Below are 17,234 nucleotides of genomic sequence, written 5' to 3'. Positions count from 1 at the left end.
ATGGAATAATTCAAAACTATTTTTCTCCACTGCTGTAACTAATAATTTAATTGTGTATCTAAATAACTTATCGATTATATCATATAAATCGATTGAATCAAATAATTCAGATTCTCCCACCAAAAAGTTCAAAATACAAAAGGGTATCACTTTCAATAACTAGGTACTGATTATTTAATTAGGTTGTTTTTGCTTGTTTTTATCAAGAATACTACTGAAGCAAATCGACAGAAGACCAATAACTAACAATAATCAATTTGACGTTGGTCTTTAAAGTATATAGTCAAAAAATCAAAATGGCAGGCATGCAACAGGTTGGTGTAAATTAACAATAAGTATTGAATGAATATTAGTGTTTTTAAGGTTGTCAAATATTTGCTAAAAAACAGTGTTCGATCAAGTCCCAATTTAGTAAATTATGTCTCTTCATCAGCATCAGGTGGATACAACTTCAGTAAGTATCACATTTAGAGTACTTAAAAATAAGATTATTTATGAGAATATAGTTCACTTCAATGTATATTTTGTGAAATTAACAAAATATTTAGGATCACTAGGCACATAGCTATAAATAATTATGGATTTATTTGGGAAAAGAATTTTTTTTAAATGTAAATCTACAAAAAGTGTGAAAACAGTTGTTAATGGTTTATTAAAATTTCACATAAAAAATATCCAAGTTGATATTATCATTTATGATTAAACTTAGATAACATTCAGTTTAATTGAAGAGATAAGTATACAGCAAATATATGATATAAAAATAAATGATTTCATTGGTGGTTAGAGTTATCATTCCAAAATTCCAAAATGAAAAATATTATGTGATGAATCAAAATTTTTTAATAGAAACTAATGAATGTTGTTGACCTTCACTAGCGACGACACAATTTTGTAAATTGTCGATTGTTAAGAAAAGGCATCTCTATTAACATTATGGTGATAGAATATGTGTGCATATGTAAAAGTAAATGAAAAAAAATCATTTTGAGAGGGTTTACGATTTCTGTGGTTTCTAAGTTTGAGCGTGGATTCTGATAATGTCCATCCCTGGGAGATTGGGAAAAAGAATAAAAAAAATTGCAGCACCCCTACTCGTCGAGGTCGAAACATGAGAGATTGAGTCACTATATTTGAATGGTTTTTAGATAGTAGTTTTTGCAGATAAGAAATATGGAAAAATAATTGAAAATTTCTAGAACGCCCATACCTTAAGGTATGAAGGATAAAATTGAAATATAGATTTTAGTGATAAATGATGATTTATCACATTTTCATATACAAGGAACATAAAAAATATAATTGGTTTATCTCCTTTTCAATATATATCAAAGGTAAAAAGTCAAAAAAACTGATTTTTTACAATTTAATCATTATTAAAATGTATTTAGACCTTTTTCACTTGAATAATTCTAATTTTGCAATTTTTTTAGATATACTCTGAATGCACCACAAGGAGGTAGTTACAAGCATTCTTTGTGTATTTGTGTGTGTATAATGTGTGTGTTTGTCTGACTCATTGCATAGTACAGTCAAAGCTCTCGTCTTCGTTGCAGTCAAGTTCTTCCAGTTTTTCGTTACTGGTGGATATGCATATTCTTCAATTAGAAAATAAATAAAGTATATAAGGTTATTAATTTTTAGCTTCAAAATTCATTATCTGAAAAACTACCTGCCCGGGAACCTTTTTATTATTTTTTCGTGTTCCTCATATGTGAAAACATAAGAAGCGACTTTAAAATCTTTAATATTTCAATTTTCGATCTTTTCACCTTTCATATCTTGAAGAGTGGGCATTAAATAATTTATTAATTACTTTTTTTTGGTCCTTATATGTGAAAATTTAAGATATGATATTATAATCATCAATATTTTAATTTTTGAACTTCCATACTTTGTAGAGTGGGCAGTTTTTTATTTATATCTTTCGTAATATAGTAACTCATTTTTTTGAGTATACACCTTCAGGGGGCATAAAAATGCCCTTTATTTTTAAAAATGCACAAACTATTCAACTGTTGCAACTTAATCATTTTTTAAAGTCTGGACAACCATTGTTAACAACATTATATTATTTTCCTTATTTCCAGCTAATTAGTAATACTTCATGTAATTAATTGTGTTTTATCTGGAGAACTTATCTTACCATTAGTGTGCCAACCAAACGATGTAGACTTCTTAAACCGAATTGTTACTATGTAGGAGACTTGGGTACATTTCTACGATCCAGAAACAAAGCAACAATCGATGGAATGGCGACACTCTAGTTCTCCAAGACCTAAGAAGTTTCGTGTCCAAAAATCTGCTGGAAAAGTTCTTGCTTCAGTTTTTTGGGATTGCCATGGAGTAATCATAATTGATTTTTTGGATCAGGGTAGAACAATAACTGGAGATTACTATTCAACATTATTGACCACTCTACGGGAAAAAAAAATTAAATAGGAAAGATGCGGAAAGCTATCCAAACGTGTTTTATTTTTGCAGGACAACGCCTCTGCACACAATCTCATGATGCCATGCAAAAAAATCGTGATTTAGGGTTTGAATTTCTAGAACATTCCCCTTATCCACCAGATTTGGCTCTGTCCGACTATCATCTCTTTCCTCAACTGAAAAAAAGTTTAAAAAGTCGTAAATTTTCTTCCAACGAGGAGGTAATAAAAGGTGTGGAGGTCTGGTTTTTATTTTGAAAGGTCTAGAGACGTTGCAGATTCGCTGTAATAAATTTATCCAATTAAGAGGAGAATATGTTGCGTAATAAAATATTTTGTCATTGAAATTTTGTTAGGTTCTATAGTAGGCTAAGAATTTTTTAATATATCCTCGTATAGATGTAGGGACCAAGAAAACATTAATTTTTCTTATTAAAACAAAGTTCTAAGTTGATTTTATCCTTATTATGATATTCATGATGAAGGTGATCATGAATCAATATAAATAAGCAAATTGTCAGTGTCAATATCATATTTTGATAAACACTTAAAGAAAAGTCGAAACGTCAAAATTTATCTTTTAAAAACTATAAAAAAAAAAACTAATTTTAAAACAGAAGAGACCTAAAATCAAGAACATTTAGATGCAAAATAATATAACGTTGTTAACAATGGTTGTCCAGACTTTTTAAAAAATGATTAAGTGGCAACAGTTGAATAGTTTGTACATTTTTTAAAATAAAGGGCATTTGCAAAATGAGGTACTGTGGATTCGAATAGTCCATAGAGGGGTCCATCACTGAGAGAATGGGAACAAATTATTAAAAAATTCTAGCACCCCTACGGTACAAGATATCGAAGGTGTATATTCAAAGCATGAGTAATTATATTCCGAAAGAAATAAATAAAAAACTACCTACACCACAAAGTGAAAGTTCAAAAATCAATATATTGAAAATTTTAATGATATCAATATCATTTCTTATATTTTCACAAGTAAGGACCAAAAAAAAAGTAATTAATAAATTATTTAATGCCCACTCTTCAAGATATGAAAGGTGAAAAGATCGAAAATTGATTTTAATGATTTTAAAGTCCAGATAATGAATTTTGAGGCTATAAATTAATAACTTTATATCCATTATTTATTTTCTAATTTAATAAAATGCTTATCGACTAGTAACGAAGAACTGGAAGAACTTGACTGCAACAAAGACGAAAGCTTTGACTGTACTACGCAATGAGTCAGACAAACACACACATTCATACTTACACATTATACATAGACAAATACACAAAGAATGCTTGTAACTACCTCCTCGTAGTGCATTCAGAGTAGATCTAGAAAACTTGCAAAATTATATGTACGTGTTTTGTAAGAGGACAACATATAAGTATCGAAATACGGGGTGCTTTAAAAAAGTGAGGTGAGGCGATATCGATGTCAGAGAGAGATGTCAAATAATACACTTATACGAGCCCACGTGACCCTGGGAAGTGAAGACATTTTAGAAGTTAGATGGTATTGTTTTTAAATAGATGATACATACCTTTACACAGCAGGGCGGCACCGGTGCGCACAGGGTAAAAAAAGTTAGTAGGGTTACAACTTTAAACAACAACAAACCTTGACTCTAACCGCAAAAGGCGATAATCGGAGGTGCTTACATTATCCTCTATTAGAGATAGTTGCCATCCTGTCTGCCTTATATACATTTGTGACGGAAGAAAACAATGAAATATTGAAAACATTTTTAATTTCATTATAATAGCATCATATAAAAATAGTACATTTGATAGTGCACAAATACATACATTGTTTTTGTGATAAATATATTTTGGCTTGGAGTGTTCTAAAGGTGGCTCCAATTCACAAATAGGTGTAATTTTCCCGTCCTTTAACATAAACGATATCCGCATTAGATGCTTCATCATATTACCAAATTTATGTAGAGGTATCGCGATCTTGTATGAGCTATGTCAATCGTATTACAGTCTTCGAGAGGTTATAGGAGAATTCTTTTTTATGTAATATAAGACAGTAAGCTGAAACGTCACTCGGTGCTACTTCATCAGTCTCAAACTCTATTCTTAAAAGAATACTACCAGATTGGATAACTTTTTTTTGTCTTGAACAACCAATGTGTACCAAAGTAGCATTATCCTTAAATTCTTGTGGAGTAAAAATAGGTTGGTTGATTTGAAGATGGTAATAGGACTTTTGAAAATTGGCAAACATCTCATACAAGGAGGCTAATTTATTTGTATTGAAATCTAAATTGAGACCGTGATATGGATATCTTTACGAATTGAGAAATATACGCAAATTTGTCAGTTTGCAATGATCAAATTTACTCATATCTTTTTCAATTTCTCCTTCTTTTGTTTTGAAAGTATACGATAACATGCCTTGGAGTTTTAGTTTTTGTACTCGTTTTAACAGCCCAAGTATGCCTTGTAGAATTATTTAGTGGCGTAACTCTGGTTTATTTGTTTGACGTCAACTGTCCATTTAATGAAATAAAAAAACAATGTGAACTACTTTTTTCTATTGGTTGTGTACCAAAACAAATCATCATGGTAATTTATTATATTGTTACCAATTTCATTGTATTAAGTATTTTCTGGAAAATCCATATTTATTTGCAAGATAACCAACGATATTTTTGAAGTGTTTTCAATCATCCACCTTTGATTCTTCATTTACATTTTATCAAATTTCTGCCAATATGTTTATGTTTTAAGATGTAGCGTCTACTTGTTACAATATTTAACAAGCAATTTCTTACGTATTTCATATCGACATATCGTTTTACCTGAGCCAAACTCTGATATAAACAAGTACTGGGATATTTTGAAATAAAACGGAAAATTTGTACTAGGGTTGCCAGATGTTCGGTTTTCGACAGGACAGTTCGTTTTTTTCGAGGATCGTCCGGTTGAAAAAATGTTGGTAAATCGGACAAGCAAATGTCCGGTATTTGGTTGATTCATGAACTGTCCGGAAATTTGGGTAAAAATATTAGTTTATTGCCTAAAAAGAACAACATACGTCTTTACCAATGCGCTCGGAAAGGAGTTTCGCCGCTGACCTTACGTACGTCGTACCGGTACTCAACTCAATTATGAAGTGTGCCAACGCCACCTATTAATCGGTAAACAAAGAACTGCACGTTTCATTTGCAAACAATACAAGGGTTTTACTAATAAGGGCCTTATGACACTTGATTTAAAAAATATAATTTATTTATTCAAATAATAAATAGAACTGACGAAAATAAAAAATGCATTAATTTTTTTTGAACGTTCGAAGAATTCTTTTATTTTTGAATACTCAACGTTCTAAAATAAAAATATCGATATATCGACATATCGATATTTTTTACGCTGCTTACATCGATATTCTTTGAATTTATCGATATAATTTTTTCATTTGCCCATCCCTAAATAAGGCTAAGTTATGCTAATAGATGGTAGTGAGCGCCGACTTAAAATATCCCAAATCGCGATTACGCATCGCAAGCGTTGTAGAGTGGGGTTTGTTTTTGGTCTGTATTATCCTAAACGTCTGTGTATACGCACGTACATTTCGTGCTTCTAGAGCTAACAATTCGCGATATTCTGGAACTATATAGGTTCAATATTTTATGTGGTGTGTTGACTGTAAGAACTTTATCAATAAAATTGGAAAACGCCTCTAATAGAATAGCAAGTGCGCCTAAAAAATACAAAGAGTGTGTCATTATAATATAGACTGGGAAAGGTAATTTTCTTGGATACATAAGTGTGACGATGACACAAAAGGTTTCTGCAGTTTGTGTCAACAAGTACAGTAACACAACACGCAGCATCAAAAAAGCATAAGGAGTCTGAAAGTACAATAGCCATGTCTCAGCGCATACACTCTTTTTTTACACTAAAATGAAATGTGCAAAGTGAAAAAGTTAGTGTTGCCGAATTAACTGAAGTTTATCATAGTCTCAAACATCATATTTCATATATTGCTCAAGATTGTTCGTTAAAAGTAATTACTGATGCAGAGACGACCGTAAAGTAAATGACAGGAGGACGCACTAAATGTGCAGCCTTGGTACAACAAGTTTTATTTCCGTATTCCATGCAACTTGTTCAAGAAGATTTCAAAAATGAAGTTCTGTTTTCTGTCTCTACCGACGCGTCTAACAAAGGGATTAAGAAATTGTTTTCAGATTCCTTCGACGATTCTGGATCTATTAAACAACATTTATGCCAGGTCTTGGATAAAGCACAGCTGCCATGGATAAGAGTAGCAGCATTTGGAGCAGATAACGCGTCTGTTAACTACGGAATCAATATCATATATCATAATTGCGCCAAGAATGCTTCAAAAGTAATGCTCATTGATGTCGAAAATATAATTATGAAAATTTTTGGAAGGAAGAGTTGAAGGAGTGCTTTGATTTCTTTGAAAGTAAATACAGGGATATTATTCGACACGTTCCCACAAGATGGCTAAGTTTGTTTAGAACACTTGATAGAGTACTCTCATCATGGGTACCATTAAAACGGTATTTCTTAGAACAAGGCCCCGAAAATTGTCCTACAGCACTTTGAGGTATCTTATCAGATGAAGAAAGAAAACGAAATTGCAAATTAGACCAATCCTAATTATAATGAACTGTATTTGTATATTACTTATAATTTTATGGCGTCTTTCCAAGAAATTTTCATTTTGATAGAAAAATATACAACATTAGCTTATAATCTGCATAATATAATGATTAAATTCAGGAACACCCTTTTAAAAAATAATCTACCAACATTTTGGCATAAAAATACACATGGCCTTGAAGAAAGGCTGTCTTTCAGAATATCATTCTAAAAAATTTGTGACGAATGCTCTAAATGTTTACCAAAGAGGTCTGGTTTACATCGCTTTTAAAATAACCATTTTAAGACTTTCAGCTGATTTAGAATCCGGAATATTGCTCACCCTGGATCAATTAATAGATTTGTGGTTAATAGAAAAGGATATTTAGTGTTATGAGAAATGTTTGGACAAACGAAAGAAATCGTTTCTCTTTATAAAGCGTTAAGTGTGACCTCCGTGCTTTTTCAACATAAACAGTACTTGCATCGAATTTAAAAATAAGATATCAAGTAATAAGTAGTTGTTAAAAGCAGCGGCATCTAATGTGAAAGTGAAAAAAAGTTTAACGTTTTCAGTTTTTTTTAGTTACCTACAAAAATATTATATATTCTTTGTTTTTTAATCTTTTTATTATGGAATCAAATAGCTTTATTTTTTGAAATTAGAAACTGTCCTGTTTTTTCCCGAGCACGTCTGGCAACCCTAATTTGTACTATTTATTGAATCACCTTCAAAATTAAATTCACTACTTTCGAAACAAACTTATGATGATTGGAGATTTATATGTTTAACTTTATTTTTTAAAATTTTATTCACCACAAAAACAAAACATATAATTTTACAAAATATTGAATGAACTTAATTAATCTCAACAGTCGAATTAATCAAGTGTTTATGAAACATAATATTTTTTTTACTTTTTAAAATAGCCTGGATTTTTCTAGATATAAGTGATGCGATTTTTTTTATAACGGTAAATTTTTTCCATCTAATACGTACGATCATTAGCGAATCATTTTTGGAATCTCGTCACCATTTATGATCCGTGGGCTGGGCCGCCCACAGGGGGGGGGCAGATGGGGCACTTTGCCCCGGGCCCCCCATGCTGAGGGGCCCCCGAATCAAAGGAAAAATTATTATTATTTTTTTTAATCAATTTATTGGATGTTTATAATATAAATTTAAATTCTCTATTGTTTAAAAGCTCATGAAGTTAATATTTAAAATATTACAATACTTTATATGTGGAGTGATAGAAAACTAATATTTTGTTGAATAACATTATATTATGTTCTGTTATAACGTATTTGTTGCTTTCACTCATCGTGACAAACTAGAGAAAATTTCGAAGATAAAGTAAAAAGGCTTAGGAGGTAATCATAACTCGGAAAATGAATGAAAACATTCTAGGAAAAATGCGAATTATAGGGAAGCGGCCTAGTTCGATTTAAAGAAGGTTCTCTCCCCCTCTAATTACGATAAGCATATGAAGTTATTGAAAGTATCAAACACGGCATTTTTTCGATTTACCAAAGCCATCAGATGAAGACATTGATTTATCAAAAATTTCAAATTATCGAAATTCGAGTTATTGAGAGTCGGCTTTAACATAAAGAGCCTTTGGCTTCGGATTTTCACGGAACTTAGTTTCCGGTTTTCTGCATCCAGGTATCGAGCTCTCAGAATTTTATACAAAAAAATTTATGTTTTGGTCTGTATACGTTTCTTTGAAAATAAGCAGCTTTTAAATATTTACATACCTTTTCGATTTCTCATTTAGAAGATATATATATATATATATATATATATATATATATATATATATATATATATATATATATATATTTCAATAGAGTTGCTTTCTCAATGAAATGAAATAATCCTAGTCAGCGCTCGAGATATATAGAGACAAAAATGTAAATTTCAATAAAAACCTAGTAACTAATAAGGTACAAAAAAATAGGTGCTTATTAATAGCAACCTTTAAGTTAAAACATTATTTGAAATATGTTCGATTTTGATTATGATTCATTGGAGTAATGAAATTTCGATAATTATGCGACTAAAAAAAATAAAAAATCAATTGGCAAAAAAATTTCTTTTCGCAGAATGATCCCCACCCTCTCCCCAGCACCATCAGACCCAAATGTAAACAGGGCCCACCGAGAGTCTCGGAGAGCCCGGGGCAAAAGCTGTCTCGGTCCGAGACAGCTTTTGCCTCGGGCCCCAGAAATCCTTCGGCGGGCCTGTCCGTGGGATCGGAATTCACATATTCACGATATTGCTTTTGAAAAAAATATTTCATGAATCGGAATAAGACTTATATCTTCAAATGGTTGACCAAAATCAAACGAGTGGTTTCATGAGAAATGTAGAGTTTAAATGAATCGGTTATTTCAGAAACCAATTAAGCGACAAAAATAAAATATGTTTTTGATGGTTCTGTACAATCTAAATTTACCTTTAGTATATCTTTTAGTGCAGAAATAACCTATGTTCCATCAAACAGCATTTGACATCCTGGAACATAATCCGTTTCAGAAAGAAGCAAAGTTCTTTCCGCGATAAATTTCATTCGTGACAGTTGGCGGCCTTTTTGATATATATTTTGTGGATTCATAATACAGTAACAATTGATTCAAAGGTTCCCTAAAACTGAGTGGTTAGTTTGCGTGAGCTTTCGGTGAAAATTAGGTGTTATTTTGTTGTTTACTATTACTTTATATAGTTTTTAAGCAATGTTGGATAGTTTAGATGATGAACCTAATCCCAAGCGTAGGCGTGAAGTTGTGCAAGAAGAAAAATACAAACGAAATGCTAGGCTGAAAGGACTGCAGTACGTCCGTACAAAGGAAAAGAAGTTCCCATTAAATCCTAGCTGAATGATGTAAACTGTGAGAGCACTTTGAAATGTTATTTAAAAATTACAGGTGAAATAAAATGAGAACCATGGGAAACATTTTACTCTTTGGAAAATAAAAACACCCAAGACACGTACCTCCAAGCTTTAGTGGTGGCCAGGCCTGTGAAATGTAGACACAAAAATCGCAGACCTAATGGAAATAATGAGAAAGTGTTTGGAATTTCTGACAATAGAATTCAAAGAATGAATAAATGTTCCGTCTTTCACAAAAGACTTGTAGATATGAGGGGAAAATGTAGGTTACGTTTGTGTGAGAATACAACAGCACATTGAGTAATTTGATGTCAAGGAAATCCATTTTGGGGAAAAACAAAGACAACAGTTTGAGTGATAATGCTAAAAGAATGTAGCTGCTAAAAAAAGATACACTCCTGGCAAGCAATAATGTCTACAAATGACGCAAGCAAAAACAAAGATTACAACAAGGTCGCACTAGCCTTCGACTATAAGCAAAACTTACCCTTGCAGCACATACCTGTATAGGAGGTTTTCTATATGAGGCAGATCTGGGTAAATGTGTAAACAATTTTAAAACTAATCCTTCCAAACTGTATTTCTATCAAGAGGGCGAAGCAAACAAAGGCCCAAAGGAAGTATGTTCAATCTTACTGAACTATTTCAATGACATTCCAGTAACTGTGAAGCATCTCAAACTGTTTTGTGATGGACCATCAGGCCAAAATAAGAATCATACAGTTCTGGGTTTTTTTACTTAACCCGTGTAATTTCGGTCGGTTTGAAACACCACTCAATTTCCCCATGTGACAGAAGCATAAGTCTATTGAGAAAGACGGACAGGATTTATACTCCTGATTAATATGTAGAGCTCATACTAAAAGCTAGTAAGTCTAGCCGATGTTTTCAGGTTCAGAAACGTAATTACCCAAATCATATAAGAAAATGCCAAATTCGAACGAAACATTAGGTAGGCAAGTACCCAAAGAAAATAAGCAGCCATTCAAAGTGTCCAAGTACAAGCAGTACAAGAATACTCATATTCAATAATCAATATCTACCAGCACATTCCAAAAAACTACCAGCCCTCCGTAAATACCAATAGAGAAAGCTTATCCTTTGGGGAAGGTATGTTTTCTTTTATTTCACCAAGGTTATTTTAAACGTTTACATTGACTGACAAGGAGTTGTCAGAAGACTTACCAGAAGCTGATTAAGTGAATAAGTCCAAATCTTAGTAAATAGGCATACTTCTATTTTTCGATTTAGACATAGTAAAATTTTTTATATTTATCTTATTACTTAAAAAAATAGATTATTCCAATAGCATGTTTTTGATTTGGTGAAAAAATATGTGAAGTAGACTAGACCTATACTCAAGCTGCAAGATAGTTTTTTTAGTTTTCCGAAAGTTGAAAAAAGCGCACAATTGGTTTCAGAAATAATCGACTCAAATACTGTCCTGTATGACGATTGTTAAGCACAATTTTCTTAATTTTATCAACTTTATCTTCACTTGAAGGCTTCAAAGGTAGTTGGGAAGGACGTTTATGAGCTTTCCACGATATTTATTTTTCTTTTTAGCCTTATCCGAGACACAAAAAGAAATCCAAGATTTAGCCAGAAAATTTACAAGGGAAGAAATCGTTCCTGTTGCAGCTGAATATGATCGAACCGGAAAATTTCCATTTGATTTATTAAACAAAGCACACAGCGTGGGATTACTTAATCAACACATTCCAGAAAAATATGGTGAGTAATTTTAAAAATTCTCTAGTTCATAATATATACTCATAATTAAAACAGAAGGCAAACTGTTCCCTTTGGCTTCACGCCCTAATGTTTGCTAATAATATTTCTTATGATGATACCAAAAGAAACAAAAAAAACCACAACACGCATTGTAAAATCACAATTCGGCTTCGGATTGGTACACTTCCACACGTTTTTCCGCGCCCGAAAAATATTTTTATATCCTCTTAAATATATGAATTACACTCGTCTTTGATGTAGTTTAAAATAATTTGAAGTGATAATTATTGTGAGTTAAGAATTTCTGTTAGGGTGGTTGAGACTCCAAACTCTTCTTCTAAATGTGTACTGCTGGTATTCACACAGATATCTGATGAATAAGTCGCTATTTCAATAAAGGCACAACACGTGAGTCTAAATTCATTAGGTAAGATTATTTCGAAGATCTATTTGATTTCCTCTTGTTAAATGTGGAACGGTTTTCCGGATCTCAAACCACTTAGAAGCTATTCTGTTTAAGTTTTTTGCCGTGACGAATAGATTTATTGTTGTTGGTTGTCTCATAATTTCCTCTAATTAATCGGTTCTGTTTCCTTCCTATTTTTCTTAGAAATTACATTTTACTTACTTCCATTTTAGTTTCGAGCTTTATCTGGATTACCCTCTGTTCCATATATTATTTTTATCACATTATATATCCTTTTTATTGTTTCAATATCTACCTGTTGGAAGCCTAAAATCTTTTCTCTGTGTTTCTTTCATTAATTATCATACTTTTGACTCTATGTTTGGATATTGGCCTTTTGATGGGCCCGTCCTACCCCGCTTAAGACTACCAAAGGCAACAATAAGCTAATTAGGTATCTTAGCTGAAACATTTGATACAACCAAGCAAACTCTAGGGCCCGCGTAAGTGTTTGAACCACGTACGCGTGAGTGCTGGCCTCTCATAGGTGACGTGATCTGCAGTTTCTTCCTCTTCCGTGTACAAGCGGAATTGGTATCTCAGATGACCGTATATGATTAGAAGGTCATTGACCTGTCGAGTTTTTTATGCTTATGCATAAAACTTATTAAACAGTTTCTTTGTAGGAGGTTTGGGGTTGAACACTTTCGATGGTTGTCTTGTAACAGAAGAAATAGCCTATGGTTGCACTGGAATATTAAATGCTTTGGAAGGTTCAGGTTTGGGGGTAAGTCAGTTTAATAATTTGGTATCTTAAATAAGAACGGTAAATTGAAGGGATATTTATTTTTTCTGCAACATTTATCTCACAAATTAATAAGGTTAGTGAAATACTGAATTTGAGTATTTCGAATATTTATTATTAGTTCACGCTTCTTTATTTCAATACTAGCCTTAACTAGTAACGCGGGTTGCTTAAATAGTTTCCCACCTAACAAAGAAACGAGACATTTTTTGTTTAATAATTTTTATTTCTCGATATAGTCTCCTCCTATTAAGTCAATAAACTTAGTCCAGCAATGCGGCTCTAACCTTTTCAACCTTTCCAAATATCTTTCTTCTCAGTGCGATAATTGTTTGATGAAAATCTTTTCATCAAGTCAAATTACGAATAAGTTGTTGGGAGTCAGAGTGCAATTTGTGTAATTCAGCTATTGCGATCACCAAAATGTGAGAGAAAGGTGTTTTGACTTGATTTTTTTTCAAACGCGGTTGCTTTTTTGGAATTTAATTACCTTATCAAGAAATGATGTGTGATATTTTCCTGTTTTTGATTTAACTTTTTGAATGAACTTCGCCCTCTGCAATCCAGTCTTAATTTATTTAGAGTTTAGTGGTGGTTTCATGTACACTAACGAATCGATAGAAAAGTTAAATGTTCTTTTGAATGCGCTTTTGGTCCAAAGTGAGCAAACGCGGTATCCAATGCCAATCAGTTGGTATATGGGAAATGTTTTATTTTGTATGCTGATGGTGTCTGCTATCCCTCTAACCTTTTTCTGACGTTCATCCAGTACCAGTTTTTGACCTTTTTCGAAGATATCGCTGGTTGTTGCAATTTGTGGCCGCTGCTCCAAACGTTCATCTTCTCTCAAGCTGATATGGCCATGTTTGAATCAGATGCTCAAAATTTTACCTTTGTAAGTGATGATACAGAGTCACCCGTACTTAACTGCTCTTTCATACGAGTAGGCGTATTGCCTTTTCAATCACAGCTTGATATTTAATATTTCAGAAAAATCTTCACAACGACGCACTTATACGATTGTCAAATTTCTATTTTACTAAGAGACTAAAACGACCGAAATTTCATTGTGACTTTCTCGACGTATGCACAAATTGTGATTGTATGCTATACACTTTACAATATGACAAACGTGTGTTTGATTTGAAGAAGTCCAAATTACATAAAACTAGAATGTTACAAAACATATTTTTTAACTTATATTGATAAGTGCTGACATTTGACGCCGGAAACGTTTCAGACAATCCTCGTAGATTGAAGCAAAAATTAAATTTAATTTGTCAGATGATCAAATCTTCTTGCAACAGGGAACAACTTAAAGGGGGTATAATTGATCCCCTCTGTTGAATGAAATATGTACTATTAATAAAACTAGAGATAGGATAAAATCACCCAACTCTTCCCTATCAAAGAAACTCATGATGGAAGGAGAGAGAATTGGGAACGCAGGAAATAATTTGCAGTCAACACCTGGCCGTTGGAATAAGCAGATAGCTTGTACTGTGAACCCCTTTTAAACGCTTTGTTACGGAAAAACATGGAGCGTTTACTGGAGCAGCGATACGCGATCAAATTTTGTGTTTTTTTCCAAGAATAAACTCGACACACAAGGGGAAGCACCATGGCTCGGTAGAGACGCAGAAGCTGAACAGAATTTCGATGCTGTCATTTCTGGGGGCGTACGAAAACTGGAATCCCGTTGTAGCAGAGTGTAGATGCGGAAGGGTGCTACTTTGAAAAATTCTAATCGCTTGTACTGCTTTCATAAATAAATGTGAATAAAACAATGAGCATAGTTTCTTTTAATGGAAGTGGTATGAGTCTTTCCACTTTAAAACCAGGTGAAAACACCTTGCTTTCATTCGCGAGTCATTCAGACTCGCTCCGAAAATAAAAAAATATCATGAAGTGGAAACGCCACGACAGTGTAGATGAAAGTCATTCGGAAAAGCCTTTCAGTCCTGGATTCGTTCTTGAGTGGTATTTTGAAGAAGATTAATTCAAATTTTATCTTCCTACTGCGTATTTTTTGTCTCATCTCGTATATTGCTACTAAATTGTTACAGCAAACTCCCGTTATAAAATCAGGCACCGACGAGCAAAAGAAAAAATATTTGGGAAGATTAATAGAAGAGCCTTTAGTTGCTGCTTATGCTGTTACTGAACCATCTGCAGGTTCTGATGTAAATGGAATTAAAACACGTGCCGTAAAGAAGGGAAACGAATGGATTCTTAATGGTCAAAAGATGTGGATAACTAATGGAGGAATAGCTAACTGGTAACACATTTTTACCATTAATTTTTTTATCTAATTAACCTTCTAAGAATCAAGACTTTAATATTTTATAATACCTAGTGATATTTTGACAAGTTAGGAATATTTTCATTTTTGGGATTATGGTAGTACCATGGAACACAGTGTAGTATTTACATATTAATAAGGAATACCTATTTAAAATGAATTTTATTTTGTAAGACACTTGCTGTTTTAGGTATTTTGTACTAGCCCGAACAAATCCCGATCCCAAAGCATCAGCTAGTAAAGCTTTTACCGGTTTTATCGTGGAGAGAGATTGGCAGGGTGTGAATCCGGGAAGAAAGGTTAGTACTTTTGACATAATTGTACTTCAAAACTAACAACTTTTATTTATCAAAATACTGTAAATTTGTCTTTTTGTTTTTGTTATGTTTTTATAGGAAATTAATATGGGCCAAAGGTGTTCAGATACTAGAGGGATTATATTTGAAGATGTACGCATTCCTGAAGAAAATGTTCTGTTAGGAGAAGGAGCTGGATTTAAAATAGCAATGACAACCTTTGACGTAACCAGACCACCAGTAAATATCATTGCTGCTACATATCATTTCAAAATTCCAAATGTATAACTTTTAGGTTGCTGCAGGAGCCACTGGTCTTGCTCAGCGTTGTCTAGACGAAGCGACTAAATATTCGTTGGAAAGAAAAACTTTTGGTGTACCTATTGCCCAACATCAAGCTGTAGCTTTCATGTTGGCTGATATGGCAATTGCAGTTGAGACTGCACGTCTTGCTTGGATGAAATCATCTTGGGAAGTAGATAATGGTTTGAAAAACACTCTAGCAGCATCTATAGCCAAGTGTTATGCTGCTGACATAGCTAACAAATGCGCTTCTGATGCTGTACAAATTTTCGGTGGGTGTGGATTTAATAGCGAATATCCTGTTGAAAAATTAATGAGGGATGCCAAAATTTACCAGATATATGAAGGGACATCACAAATTCAAAGACTTATTATTTCTAGGACCATCCTTGAACAAGCAAAAAAATAGACCAGAATAAAATAAAACATATAACTATTTTTATGATATAAAAATTGTTTTATATTTTTTATTGATTAAACGACTAAGAATTTTATTTAAGGTTTAATTTATTAAAAATTTTTGTTCCCAATTTAGAATATTTATAGCCCATTATTTTTATAAAAGATTTCCCAAGTCATAGATACACTAGCAATATCTTGTGACAATAAAATAAGAAATGTTTTGAGTAGTACGTTTAAAATGTACAAAAATCTTTATATCGTTATTCAAAATTGCAGGTATATAATTTTGTTACTATACGTAATGCGCTCCATGAGTTCTTAGCCTAACATCAAGAAATCGTCATAAATACAAAACTAATATTTTTCAATATATACCACACTCTTTTCAAAAGCTCTGACTAAAGTTTCTATGCCACTATAAAAATATGACGCATTTATGGAGGGAAAATGACCGTACACCGCCTGTTCAATTTTATCGCAGCATTTTCATAAGGCAAGGCCAAACCTTGGTTAATTCTGTCGCGCCTTTTTTTCCACAACTAAGTCAGAGTAATATGCCGCCTTCACGGTTGTATTTTATTCCTTAAAGTCAATCAAAAGGATAAAAACCTCATGACGCATGTTTGCTTATTTTCTCACATCGATCAATTGGATACTAATAAATTCCGACAAAAATTGATTTCATGTAATAGAGGCAATTTTATTTCTGTCTATTTTTTTCAATTCATGTCGCTTGAATACATTGAATTAAGGTCGTTTGTCATTTGATGTTGTTTGCTGTCTTTTATGTCTATTGGTGTAGATTCACGTCAATTAATATCATTAGACTCCATTTGACGTTCATTTTTGTGAATTCATGTTTATTGGCATCCATTAAAGCTGTGGTCGATTGCCATTTGATTGATGTTGATTGAGTCTAATAACGTCGATTCGCGTCAAATCATGTCATGTAGGTTTATTTGGAGTCTATTTTTGTCATTTCATGTCGATTAACATCCATTGTAGCTTATTGAGGTCAATTGTCAATC

General features: G+C 32.7%; 1 protein-coding gene across 1 annotated transcript; it reads left to right on the top strand.

Annotated features, from left to right (window-relative positions):
• Positions 1–31: 31 nt before the first annotated feature.
• Positions 32–16,298, top strand: LOC130442114 (medium-chain specific acyl-CoA dehydrogenase, mitochondrial-like). The gene is made up of 8 exons (XM_056776155.1): positions 32–314; positions 364–454; positions 11,525–11,692; positions 12,785–12,885; positions 14,970–15,181; positions 15,396–15,504; positions 15,601–15,741; positions 15,797–16,298. The coding sequence occupies exons 1-8, from the start codon at positions 297–299 to the stop codon at positions 16,211–16,213; spliced, it is 1,257 nt and encodes a 418-aa protein (XP_056632133.1). The 5' UTR covers positions 32–296; the 3' UTR covers positions 16,214–16,298.
• The last annotated feature ends 936 nt before the right edge of the window (positions 16,299–17,234 follow it).

Source organism: Diorhabda sublineata, chromosome 3 (assembly GCF_026230105.1).
Source record: "Diorhabda sublineata isolate icDioSubl1.1 chromosome 3, icDioSubl1.1, whole genome shotgun sequence".
In the NCBI taxonomy this organism is placed as follows: domain Eukaryota; kingdom Metazoa; phylum Arthropoda; class Insecta; order Coleoptera; family Chrysomelidae; genus Diorhabda; species Diorhabda sublineata.
The sequence above is the reverse complement of the archived record's forward strand: the minus strand, read 5'-3'. Positions and strand labels throughout refer to the sequence as shown.